Source organism: Erythrolamprus reginae, chromosome 3 (assembly GCF_031021105.1).
Source record: "Erythrolamprus reginae isolate rEryReg1 chromosome 3, rEryReg1.hap1, whole genome shotgun sequence".
Lineage (NCBI taxonomy): Eukaryota > Metazoa > Chordata > Lepidosauria > Squamata > Dipsadidae > Erythrolamprus > Erythrolamprus reginae.
In genome coordinates, this window is record NC_091952.1 from 84,793,388 (window position 1) to 84,806,099 (window position 12,712).

Genomic DNA, 12,712 nt, shown 5'->3' on the forward strand with positions numbered 1-12,712 from the left:
TTCTATTATATATGTTGTTTTTGTGATTGTTTCTTTTCAAATAAGGCTGCAAAAATCAGTCAAGTGAACACTTGGTTCACTTGACAAAGAATGACCCCAAACACATCCTATATGAAATGCATTCCATGCTATTAATAAAAAAGTTGGCCTTGACATTAGACTTTTTTCATGGTGAAAAAACTCTTAAGCCTAATGCAGCAATACAATTTTACATTTCTTGTATAGTCTTTCAATATGCCAGGAGCTATTTTAGATTGCATTAATCTATCTGCCTAACTTGGAATCAGTGTATCAGGTGACAGATATATATCAGAGCTATCTTACAATTCTATTTTATGAAAGTGATTATTTGAAAAAAATATTCCTAATGGGGAAAACACTATAATTAGTTGTACTAGTACTTAAGTATTAGTTGTATTAGTATTAAAAGTGAATACTAAAGCCTGTATTAAGATAATCAGTATAACTTGTTCCAGTATACAGTTGGATTAAAGATTAAGATGATGGATTATAGATAGTATCTATATGATACCTACTTACATGGAAGTAAAAGGATAGAATATAAAAGGATTCTGAGTAGAAATACAAAAGCCAATATTTGGGAGAAAAATAAATTTTCTTTTTAAAATGATAAAATAGGACACATATGATTGTTCTGTATGTGTAAATGCACTAATTAGAAATAAACTAAAATATAAAAAGATAGAGATGCTTGTTTAAATGCAGGTGAAACTTCATAACTCCTTTGAAAATTATAAAATCATAAAAATTAAGAAGTAAAAATGGGACCTAGTGCTTAGGATTAGACTGGTTGGGATTTCATGGTGAAAACTCTCCCTTTTCCTCCTTGGCTTTTTTCCAAGAATTAATGCATTCTGTATCCGAAGAAAATCATTTTTTTGCTATTTCTTCAATGCCAATTGTTTCTTTTGTTTTCAGGTTAATTTTTTTGCCCTTATCCCTTGAGCATGCAAAGCATAGCCGCACTATATTTCTTGAGGTTCAGCAAAATGTAACTGCCTCAAATAAAAACTGAAAATTAATAATGGTTTAATTATCAAATATCATACATGCTATGAAATAACAAAGTGACTATTTACAAATAATGCTTTAAAAATAATGGCCATATTTTACTCCCAACACTTCCAGTTTTGAGAGCAGAGAACAGGAAAGTTATTTAAAATGTCCAGAGATTTTATGAGAGATGCTTGATGCCATCTGAGCTCGATTGTTTTCTTGCAGGAGTTTCATTACCCAAACTAGGTAATATTATCATCACTAGCACTGATATTACCTACCATATTTTTCAGAATATAAGACACACCAGAGTATAAGACACACCTTAGTTTTTGAGGAGGAAAATAGGGAGGGGAAATTCTGCCTACCAGGTATTCATCTGGTTAGTCGTTGGCCTGGTCAATTTCAGCATATTCATTCGCTTGCTTGTTTTGAGGTTGGGGATGGTTGGGGTTGTGCTTCCAGCAATTAGAAAAATAGGCAAAGCACAGGAGTAGTGATGGGCAAAGCCAACGGTGTTCGGGTTCGGCAAGTTCGGGCGAACTTTACGCAAAATTCGGGCGAACCCGAACGGGGAATCCCACCAAGAGATTCTGGGGGCGGAGCTTTGACGTCACATATACCGGCAGGTTGCTAAGGACGCCAAGGTGATCACTTCCTGGATTCCATGGAATCCAGGAAGTGATCACCTTGGCGTCCTTAGCAATCTGCCGGTGACGTCAAGGCTCCACCCCCGGAATCTCTTCTTCGGAGGGATTCCCCAGCTCCTTCAAAGGGAGGTCTTCACGTAAAAATAAACATTGTTATTTTTACGTGAAAGGACACCGCAGCGGCACTGCAAGCAAAGGGCGGTCCTTTCACGTAAAAATAAACATGTTTATTTTTACGTGAAAGGACCGCCCTTTGCTTTCAGCGGTGCTGCGGCGTCCTTTTTCCTAAAAATAATATTGTTCATTTTTACGTGAAAGGACACCGCAGAGGACATCCCTCCCACAAAGAGATTCTGGGGGCGGAGCCTTGACATCACCAGCAGATTGCTAAGGATGCCAAGGTGATCACTCCGAAGGCCGAATGCGACCCCGAACTTTGCCCGAAGTTTCAAAAAATTTCGGGTTTGTGTTTGGCATACCGAACACCGCAAAATTCGATACGGACTCGAATTGTGTGGGTTCAGTTCGCCCATCACTACACAGGAAATTTGTGTTGAGGCTGAAAAACAGCTTCAAAAGCACAGCTGATGGAAGGCGCTCCAGTAACTAAAGCAGGCAAAGTGTGGAAGGAGTAATAGAAGGCAGCAGCTTTTTCAGGTAGCCATTTTGGGCACTGCGTGTCAAGTTTGGAGGCTGAAAACGCAATGTGGAGCCCCAAAACACAAGCCATTGTTGGTGGCAATCTCTGGAGCCTGGAAGAGGATGCGTGGAGGCCAAAGGATAGGGGCCAGCGGGGTGGGCTGGGCTACATTGGGAGTATAAGATGCACCCAGTTTCTCCCTCTTTTAGGAAGCAAAAAAGTGTCTCCTATACTATGGTAGTTTAGTAATGAAACATCTGCAAGAAAACAACTCATCTCAGAGGGCACCAAGGACTCCTCATTTCAGTCCTTAGCTACAAACATTTTATAGCTTTACTTCTGATTTAACCATGCTGTTGTGTTCTCATTTACTATACACTTGTACTGTTTTGGGTGTAACAAAATGTAACAATCAGCATGTAGCAAAAAGTAAACAAAACAAACCCCCCCACACACTCATAATAAGAACCCCTCACATTTATTTATTTATTTTATTTTATTTTTTTATTTGTTTTGTTTTGTTTTATTTATTTTATGTTTTTATTTTATTTTTATGCCGCCCTTCTCCTTAGACTCAGGGCGGCTTACAACATGTAAGCAATAGCACTTTTTAACAGAGCCAGCCTATTGCCCCCACAATCCGGGTCCTCATTGAAGGAAAGAATGAAGAAAAGTCAATTAATCACAATTTTCAGATCCGCATGACAAATAATCTACAGGGTCTCAAATTTCATTTCGTGTCATATAGACCCAAGCACAGTAGCAGGGTTTAAAAAAAAGGTTTGCACTGTTGGTATGTCAGTTAATTTGCTGTTTAGCTAATTGCAGTCAGAACGTTGCCTTCTAATATTTGAATATGTCATCATTTTTATCATCTCAAAAATCTGGATATGTCACTATTATTGTAGTTTTTGAAAATGAGATGTTCTGAGGGATAAGCAAATCGTTGGCTGATCTGCAATATGCTGAAACCAAAATAAATCTGTAAACCTAAATTTAACACACTGTTAATTCAAATAATGCCTTTGGACAATGCAAGAAGGTTCTTTAGTTCTTCTGTTGTAATTCTGTTAATGAGTGTAAAGCACATTATCTAACATATAATTTTTATTTTTAGGCCTGTCTACGTCTCTACAGTTAGACCTCAGTCTAAGCATGTAGCTGTCATTATAGATCATGGAGGTTCAGTTACAGAAACACAATTGCAGATTGCTAAAGATGCCGCCCAGGTTATTCTGAACTCAATAGATGAACATGATAAGGTGAGTGAACTCAGAATGATGTCAGAATTTGGTTTTGATCCTTCGGATGTTTGCCTAATTTCTCCCAATTTATTAATCAGATTTGTATGCCGCCCCTCTCCGTAGACTCGGGTCGGCTAACAACAATAATAATACAATGTAAACAAATCTAATATTTAAGTTTATTTAAAAGATCCCAATTTAAGAAACCAATCATACATACTGACATACCATGCATAAATTTTATAAACCTAGGGGGAAGGGAAAGTCTCAGTTCCCCCATGCCTGACGACAGAGGTGGATTTTAAGGAGCTTATGAAAGGCAAGGAGGGTGGGGGCAACTCTGATATCTGGGGGGAGTTGGTTCCAAAGGGTCGGGGCCGCCACAGAGAAGATCAGTAAGAAACACAGAATATAAGAAGACAAGTAGATAGATTTTGAAGAACAATTAAAGAAGATGAAAAGAGTAATATAATAAAATTAAGAAATATTTGAAGATAGATAAGTTAAGGAATCAGTAGTACAGTAACAGAAGATACAGGGGTACGCAATGCTGCAAAAATATTAATAGCGTTTGTTTTTGCTAGATTATGTTTATATGTTGATTTTATGTGGAGTTTGGTGTATGCTTGATTTGTATGCATGTATATTTGTACACACATGTTGTTTTTTAAACTATTCCTTTTCCCCAAGTGCATCATTTTACATTTGGAAACGTTAAACTGCCAGTTTCCATTGCTTTGACCATTTATCTAGTAAAGCTAAATCATTTACCATATTACAAACACCTCCAGGAATATCAACTCTATTGCACACTTTAGAGTAATCGGCAAATAGGCAAACCTTCCCTACCAGACCTTCCCCTATGTCACTCACAAACATATTAAAAAGAATAGGACCCAGAACAGACCCTTGTGGCACACCGCTTGTAACTTGTCTCTGCTCAGAATACTTGCCATTAACAACAACTCTCTGATGTCTACACTTCAGCCAGATGCAAATCCACGGAACTATCCAGGGATTAAGTCCAATCTTCACTAATTTATCTATCAGCTCTTAATGTGGCACCGTATCAAAGGCTTTGCTGAAGTCCAGATAGGCAATATCCACGGCACCACCTTCATCCAGCATTTTTGTGACCTAGTCAAAGAATTCAATGAGATTAGTCTGACATGATTTGCTTTCAGTAAAGCCATGCTGATTTGGGTCCAATAAGTTATTGTTTTTTAGGTGCTGATTTATCCTCTTTTTGAGTAGAATCTCCATCATTTTAACTACAACTGATGTCAAGCTAACTGGCCTGTAGTTACCAGACTCTTTATAACTCCTATAGGCAGCCTTTTTTTCATTGACTACATCCCTTACATCATTACTAAACCATAGCGGGTTCTTCTTCCTTTTACCTTTAGTTATTTGCCTTACATACAGTCCAGTGGCTTTTAAGATGGCCTTTTTTAATACAGTCCACTGGGTGCTCGCTCCTGCCATTTTATCCCTCCCCTTTAATTCATTATTTAAATAATACCCCATTGCATTAAAATTTGTTTTTTCTAAATACTAGTTTGTTGACAAATTAAAGATGCGACTTTTCATAAATTAACTATCCTTAAGTTTTATAGACACACACTTTGATTCAGCAGTTGAATTTTAAAATCAAATAGACTTTCCTATTGTTGTTATAGCACAATGTAAAAGCAGACAAATCTAAAAAGGAGGTAATTTTCTTTTATCCTTCTTCAGATTTCTGTGTTAACTGTGGCAGACACAGTAAGAACTTGTTCTTTGGATCAGTGCTACAAGACATTTCTGTCTCCTGCTACCAGTGAGACAAAAAGGAAAATGTCCACCTTTGTTAGCAATATCAAACCATCTGACAGCCCTACCCAGCATGCAGCAGGCTTTCAGAAAGCATTTCAGTTGATGCGAAATACAAACAATAGCACTAAACTTCAAGCAAGTAAGTATATTGTTACACAAAATTAATATCTTTGCTCCTGACCTTTTTCTTCCTTTTTGGATTTGGATTTTTTCTTTTTAACATCGTAGAGGAGAAGAGATTGTCTTAAATTCTACAAACATTACTTGCATTTTTTAAAAGCTTAATCTATACAACAACCCTAAGAATCTTCAAAGTCAAAGTAAATGCATGTGTGTTTACAAGTAAAATAGAAATGTGGGTTTTTTATATCAAAAAGAGAAATTGAGAACATAATCTGCTTTTCCTCTGGTTTAACTGCCTTATTGAGATCCTATGTTTTAATGCTCTCTGTCTTAAAAATGGAAAGAAATTGTTACTAAAAATGTTTCTTTATAATTTGGTGGTGAAATAACAAACCATTGGCTTAGTTGGGTTTGTTTAATTGGATGCCAAAACTAGAGAAATTAATGGAATAGAAGTTTTGAGTATTTTTAAGACAAAAGGAAATCTAGTCCACTTACTACAAGCATAATTTTAACATTGAGAATCTACTATTGTAAATACTTCCTAGTGTATTAGATTATATGCACATCAGGTCTCTTATATTTCTTAGACACAGATACAGTCATAATTTACTTATCAGCTGGAATAACATCAAGGGATTCATCCGAAGATAGTAAAAAGACTACTCTTCGTGTCATCAATGAAGAAAATAGTTTGCTTAACAACTCTGTAATGATCCTTACTTATGCTCTTATGAATGGTAAGTTGTGTTTGGAATACTAAGCATCTTTCATTGTGAATTCGGTATTTTGAATTTCCAGAAGGCATGATAGGTTTTTTTTTTCATATATGCAATTAAATTCATATATGTATTAATGTTAGTTTATAATTTCTAATCTTTGAGTTCTCGGTACGGTTTCATAAACTAAGTGCTTTAATTTTTCTCTGTTTATATGCAATGTCTATTTTTGCAGAGGGTGTGACAGGCTTAAAAGAATTAGCCTTTCTTCGAGATCTAGCAGAACAAAACTCAGCAAAGTACGGGGTCCCAGATCGAACAGCTTTTCCTGTAACTAAGGGCAGTATGATGGTCCTGAACCAGCTGAGCAATTTGGAAACAACTGTTGGACGGTTTTATACAAATCTCCCGAACCATATGATTGATGAAGCAGTCTTCAGTTTGCCCTTCTCTGATGAAATGGGAGATGGTAAGAGCTTCCTCCTTTAAAAGCACGCACACACACACACACACACACACACACACACACACACACACACACACACAGAGAGAGAGAAAAAGCACATATAGTATCATGAGTTACATGAGCATTTATTGCACACCAATAAAACAATGTCATATAGGAGGCCTATTGGACTGATTTGACATGTAAAAGACATCTGTATTATGTATTTGTGTCAAAAATGAAATTCTCTGATCCATTTCCCCCCCCCCCAAAAAAAACCTAACCTATCTAACTAGCTGGTGCATGGACATAATTATATTCTAAATGATACTTCTGTTGAACATAGGTTATGTCACAAATGGCAGTCGTCACAAGGAGAAGGTGGACTGCACCCATATTTGCATAGGATTAAAATTAAATTACTTGTGGTGTCTTACAGGGTGCGTTCCAAAAGTAATGCAATTGAATTTCCCGCGCTGCTCCTATTGGTCAGAGTGGGACCGAAGCACTTGGAATAGGTGGGGGGACGCTAAGCTTTGCCGTGAAACCAGTCTTAGTGCTCTACAAGCTGTGGAAGTGGCAGGATGTCAGTTATTGTAAACCTCTGTGCGCCAACCATGTTACGAAAAAAATGGAATCGGAAATTTCAAGTGAACTTTTGCAACATATAGAAATTGAACCTGATTCTTTGGACAACGTCATCACTGGTGATGAAACCTGGGTTTTTGAATAGGACCCAGAAACAAAACACCAAAGCTCTGAGTGGTACACCAACCAGTTCCCCAAGCCCCAAAAGGGAAGAATGAGCAAATCAAAAGTGAAAACTATGCTCATTGTCTTTTTCAACAGCAAAGGAGTGGTCCATAAGTAGTTTGTTCCTCAGGGACAGACAGTTAATGCTGCCTATTACGTGGATGTGCTGGAAAGACTCCGAAAAAGGGTCATCAGGATGAGAAAAGACATGTCCGCTACATGGCAACTCCATCACAACAATGCGCCTTGCCACAGTGCGCAACGAGTCCATGAGTTCCTGGCCAAACATCAGGTGCCAACGCTGCCCCACCCCCCTATAGTTCCAACGTCGCCCCAGCAGACTTCTTTTTGTTCCCTCGGATTAAGGCAGCCCTGAAAGGAACCCGTTTTTCGTCCATAGAAGAGATCCAATCAGCCGTGACAAAGACCTTGCGATAGGTCCCCAAAGACTCCTTCCATGGCGCGTACCAGTCATGGCAGAGTCGTTGGAAAAAATGTGTAGAGGCCCAAGGACAGTACTTTGAAGAATTTTAAGTGTTTGTGCAAATCTGTTCAATAAATTTAAAAAAAACATTGCATTACTTTTGGAACGCACCCTGTATAAAAATAATGAGGTTCTAATAACAGTACTTGAATATCTAAAATTGGAGTTGGATTTTGCTGTTGGATGATTTTACTCAAAATGTATCAATGAAATTAAGTCTAGTGCTTTGTATACCTCTGGATTCTTCACTGTGGTGCTTAGAGGCTTATCTAAACTTTTAATATTAGAGGTTACAACCTAAAAATAACCACTTTGGTTCTTAATCAGTGTTAAATCTATTGGGCAGTTCAAATCAGATGGAGTTCAGCTTGGAAAGAAGTTCAGCTACCAAATTTATATAAGAAATATTTTTCTTGTGGTAAACATATTATGGGGCTCAGATTGTTACAAGTTTCTGATTCATTGAAAATTGGTGGGAACATCTTTTATGAACTTTTAACTGACACATAAAACTATCCCCATTTTTTTTTTAAAAAAGTAAGCTTATCATTATTCTGAGTCACACTTTTATCACTTCTAGCACAGTATACTATAACTTTATATTAAATGACACCATGAGGATAGCTTAAAGTCAAACTACATGCTGCGTTAAATTTGTAGTATGTAGCTCTATGTAGTCATGCATTATTCAAAAGTAAGTCAGGAGTGCTTCCAATCCAGATCAAGAATATATAGCACACAAGATAAGAAAATTAAATCATTTCTTCTTCCATCATTGCCTCTTGACTTATAACAGTTAATAGAATGTAGGAACATGCCCAGTCTATTCATCAGCAACATTATGTGGTTTAATGTACTTTACAGTTTGGACCTTAGATAAATGTGATCTCTTTTTTATGTGTTGTCATTAAAGTGAAAATGACAAGAGAGGAAAGCCTATATCTTAGTTTTATCAAAGTTATACCACACTCGGTGTAATGATAGCAAGATTGCTTCAGCTTTGGTAAGACTGCACTTGGAATGCTGCATCCAGTTTTGGCTGCTATAATATAAAAAACATGTTGAGACTCTAGCAAGAGTGCAGAGAAGAACAACAAAGATGATTAAGGCACAGGAGGCTAAAATACAGTGATCCCCCGATCATTGCAAGGGTTCCGTTCCAGGACCCCTCGCAATGATCGGTTTTTCGCGAAGTAGCGCTGCGGAAGTAAAAACACCATCTGCGCATGCGCAGATGGTGTTTTTACTTCCGCCGCAGCAGCGAGGAGCCGAAGATTGGGGTTTCCCCGCCGCCCACGCAAACTCCTCGCTGCCGCTCGCCCGCCCTTCGCCCGCCCACGCCGTTCGCTCGCGCCGCTTCCCAGCTGAGTCCTGAAGCCAATTCGCTTCAGGACTCAGCTGGGAAGCGGCGCGAGCGAACGGCGTGGGCGGGCGAAGGGCGGGCGAGCGGCGGGCGAGCGGGCAGGCAGGCGGCAGACAAGCCGCTCGCTCGCGCCGCTCACTCGCGCCGCTTCCCAGCTGAGTCCTGAAGCCAATTCGCTTCAGGACTCAGCTGGGAAGCGGCGCGAGCGAACGGCGTGGGCGGGCGAAGGGCGGGCGGGCGCGCGGGCAGGCAGGCGGCGGACAAGCCGCTCGCTCGCGCCGCTTCCCAGCTGAGTCCTGAAGCCAATTTGCTTCAGGACTCAGCTGGGAAGCGGCACGAGCGAACGGCGTGGGCGGGCGAAGGGCGGGCGGGCGTGCGGGCAGGCAGGCGGCGGACAAGCCGTTCGCTCGCGCCGCTTCCCAGCTGAGTCCTGAAGCCAATTCGCTTCAGGACTCAGCTGGGAAGCGGCGTGAGCGAACGGCGTGGGCGGGCGAAGGGCGGGCGCGGCAGCAGCGAGGAGTTTGCGTGGGCGGTGGGGAAACTCCTCGCTGATGCCCGCCGCTCGCCCTCCCGCCAGCAAGAGGGGGAAGACCCAGGGAAGCCGCCCAGCAGCTGATCTGCCCGGCGCCATCTACGCATGCGTGGCCATAGAAAAAAAGGACGCGCATGCGCAGATGGTGTTTTGACTTCCGGGTTGAAAAATCGCCATATAGCCGTTCGCAATGATCGGGATCGCGATACCCGGGGGATCACTGTATATAAAGAACGGTTGCAGGGATTGGGTATGTCTAGTTTAGAGAAAAGAAGGACTAGGGGTGACCTGAAAGCAGTGTTCCAATATCTGGCACAAAGAAGAGGGAGTCAAGCTATTCTCCAAAGCACCTGAGGGCAGGGCAAGAAGCAATGGACGAAAACTAATCAAGGAGAGAAGCAATCTAGGAGTAAGAGAACAATTAATCAGTGGAAAAACATGCCTCTAGAAGTTGTGAATGTTCCAACACTGGAATTTTTAAAGATGAGATTGGACAGCTATTTATCTCAAATGATATAGGGTTTCCTGCCTGAGCAGGGAGTGGTACTAAAAAACTTCCGAAGTCCCTTCCAACTCTGTTATTCTATTACAGTGATCCCTCGAGTTTCGCGATCTCGATCTTTGCGAAACGCTATATCGCGATTTTTCCACCCGATGATGTCACTCTCTTCCTTCCTTTCTCATCTTTCTTTCTCTCTCTTTCTCTATCTTGCTTCTTCCTCTCTCACACTCTTTTCCTCCCTCTCTCATCTCTTTCCTTCTCTCTCTTTCTCTATCTCTCCCCCTCTTGCTGGCGGGCGGCAGGCGGGCGAGCGGGGGCATCAGCGAGGAGCCGGGGTTTCCCCTTTGCGTGGGCGGCTGGGAAACCCCGATCTTCGTCTGCTCGCTGCTGCGCCGAGCAGATCAGCTGCTGGGCGGCCGAAGGAACCTTCCCTGGGTCTTCCCCCTCTTGCTGGCGGGCGGGTGAGCGGCGGGCATCAGCGAGGAGCCGGGGTTTCCCCTTTGCGTGGGCGGCCGGGAAGACCCAGGGAAGGTTCCTTCGGCCGCCCAGCAGCTGATCTGCTCGGTAGCGCAGCAGCAGCGAGGAGCCAAATCGTGTTTCCCCTTTGCGTGGGCGGCGGGGAACGCAAACTCCACCATCTACGCATGCGTGGCCATAGAAAAAAGGGCGCGCATGCGCAGATGGTGTTTTTACTTCCGCAACCCTACATCGCGAAAAATCGATTATCGCGAGGGGTCTTGGAACGGAACCCTCGCGATAATAGAGGGATCACTGTACATTTATAATTTAAAGAAAAGGTGTAAAACATCTATCTTCTGGAATGCTAAATGCAGGGGTGGGCTACTGCCCAGATAGGGGGGAACACAGTGGGGTTGCGAAAATGGAGCTCCACCCCAGAGCATCCAATTTGCACTGAAAGATCTTGAAAGAAAATGCATAAGCCATGCCCACAGTGTGGTAGTAAAAATTTTGGTAGCCCTCCACTGGCTAAATGTTTCTGGAATTATTGATGTTTTTGTAATGATTTTTCATGGCTGAAGTTTTTGTACTGTTTGAAAGCATCTTGAAACTTTGGAAATGCAGACTACATGACATCTAAATTGCAAGGCTTAACTTTCAAAGGTTGTATGTCTGTATTTTTCAAACTGTTTGTACTCATGAATCCCTGAGTAAGCCTTCAGAAAATACAGGAATCTCCCCTATTAAACCTGGATGCCATTCAAAGTGCTGACGTCATGCATAAAGCTCTTCATGGCTTGGGGCTTGGATATTTATGAGATTGGCTTCTGCAGATGGAAACTGACCACCCAGTGAGATCAGGAAGAGGGGGCTTGCTGACAGTCCTTTCTTTCAAGGAATACCCTGAGGGCGAGCCATCTTGTTTGTCCTTTGGAACAGCTTACTTCCAGATATCCAGGTCTCTTCTGCTTTATTGGGTTTTCAAACCAGCTGTAAAGCCTTAAGTCTTTTTGAAGATGCTTCAGGATGTGGTGATTTAGTCTCTCTCCACAAGATGGCACTATCATGGGTTATGGAGTGTTACTTATTTGTTGTTGTTTTTTTAATTTGTAGTTTAAGGCTACATTTATAGTTGTGGCATTTTGCAGGCCATTAAAGCCTATGGGAATTTAGTGGCATTGAAGCTTTGGTAAATAGAAACATAGAAACATAGAAGACTGACGGCAGAAAAAGACCCCATGGTCCATCTAGTCTGCCCTTTTACTATTTCCTGTATTTTATCTTACAATGGATATATGTTTATCCCAGGCATGTTTAAATTCGGTTACTGTGGATTTACCAACCACGTCTGCTGGAAGTTTGTTCCAAGGATCTACTACTCTTTCAGTAAAATAATACTTTCTCATGTTGCCTTTGATCTTTCCCCCAACTAACTTCAGATTGTGTCCCCTTGTTCTTGTGTTCACTTTCCTGTTAAAAACACTTCCCTCCTGAACCCTATTTAACCCTTTAACATATTTAAATGTTTCGATCATGTCCCCCCTTTTCCTTCTGTCTTCCAGACTATACAGATTGAGTTCATTAAGTCTTTCCTGATACGTTTTATACTTCAGACCTTCCACCATTCTTGTAGCCCGTCTTTGGACCCGTTCAATTTTGTCAATATCTTTTTGTAGGTGAGGTCTCCAGAACTGAACACAGTACTCCAAATGTGGTCTCACCAGTGCTCTATATAAGGGGATCACAATCTCCCTCTTCCTGCTTGTTATACCTCTAGCTATGCAGCCAAGCATCCTACTTGCCTTTCCTACTGCCCGACCACACTGCTCACCCATTTTGAGACTGTCAGAAATCACTACCCCTAAATCCTTCTCTTCTGAAGTTTTTGCTAACACAGAACTGCCAATGCAATACTCAGATTTAGGATTCCTTTTCCCCAAGTGCATTATTTTACATTTGGAAACAT

General features: G+C 41.2%; 1 protein-coding gene across 2 annotated transcripts in view; it reads left to right on the forward strand.

Moving 5' to 3' along the window:
- CACHD1 (cache domain containing 1) overlaps positions 1–12,712 on the forward strand; it is a 181,961-nt gene that overhangs the window by 115,709 nt on the left and 53,540 nt on the right. For both annotated transcript variants that reach the window (XM_070746074.1, XM_070746073.1), the window contains exons 6-9: positions 3,425–3,569; positions 5,289–5,505; positions 6,080–6,229; positions 6,444–6,677. In XM_070746074.1, coding sequence (XP_070602175.1) covers positions 3,425–3,569; positions 5,289–5,505; positions 6,080–6,229; positions 6,444–6,677 — 746 coding nt within the window. The remainder of the gene's footprint in view (positions 1–3,424; positions 3,570–5,288; positions 5,506–6,079; positions 6,230–6,443; positions 6,678–12,712) is intronic.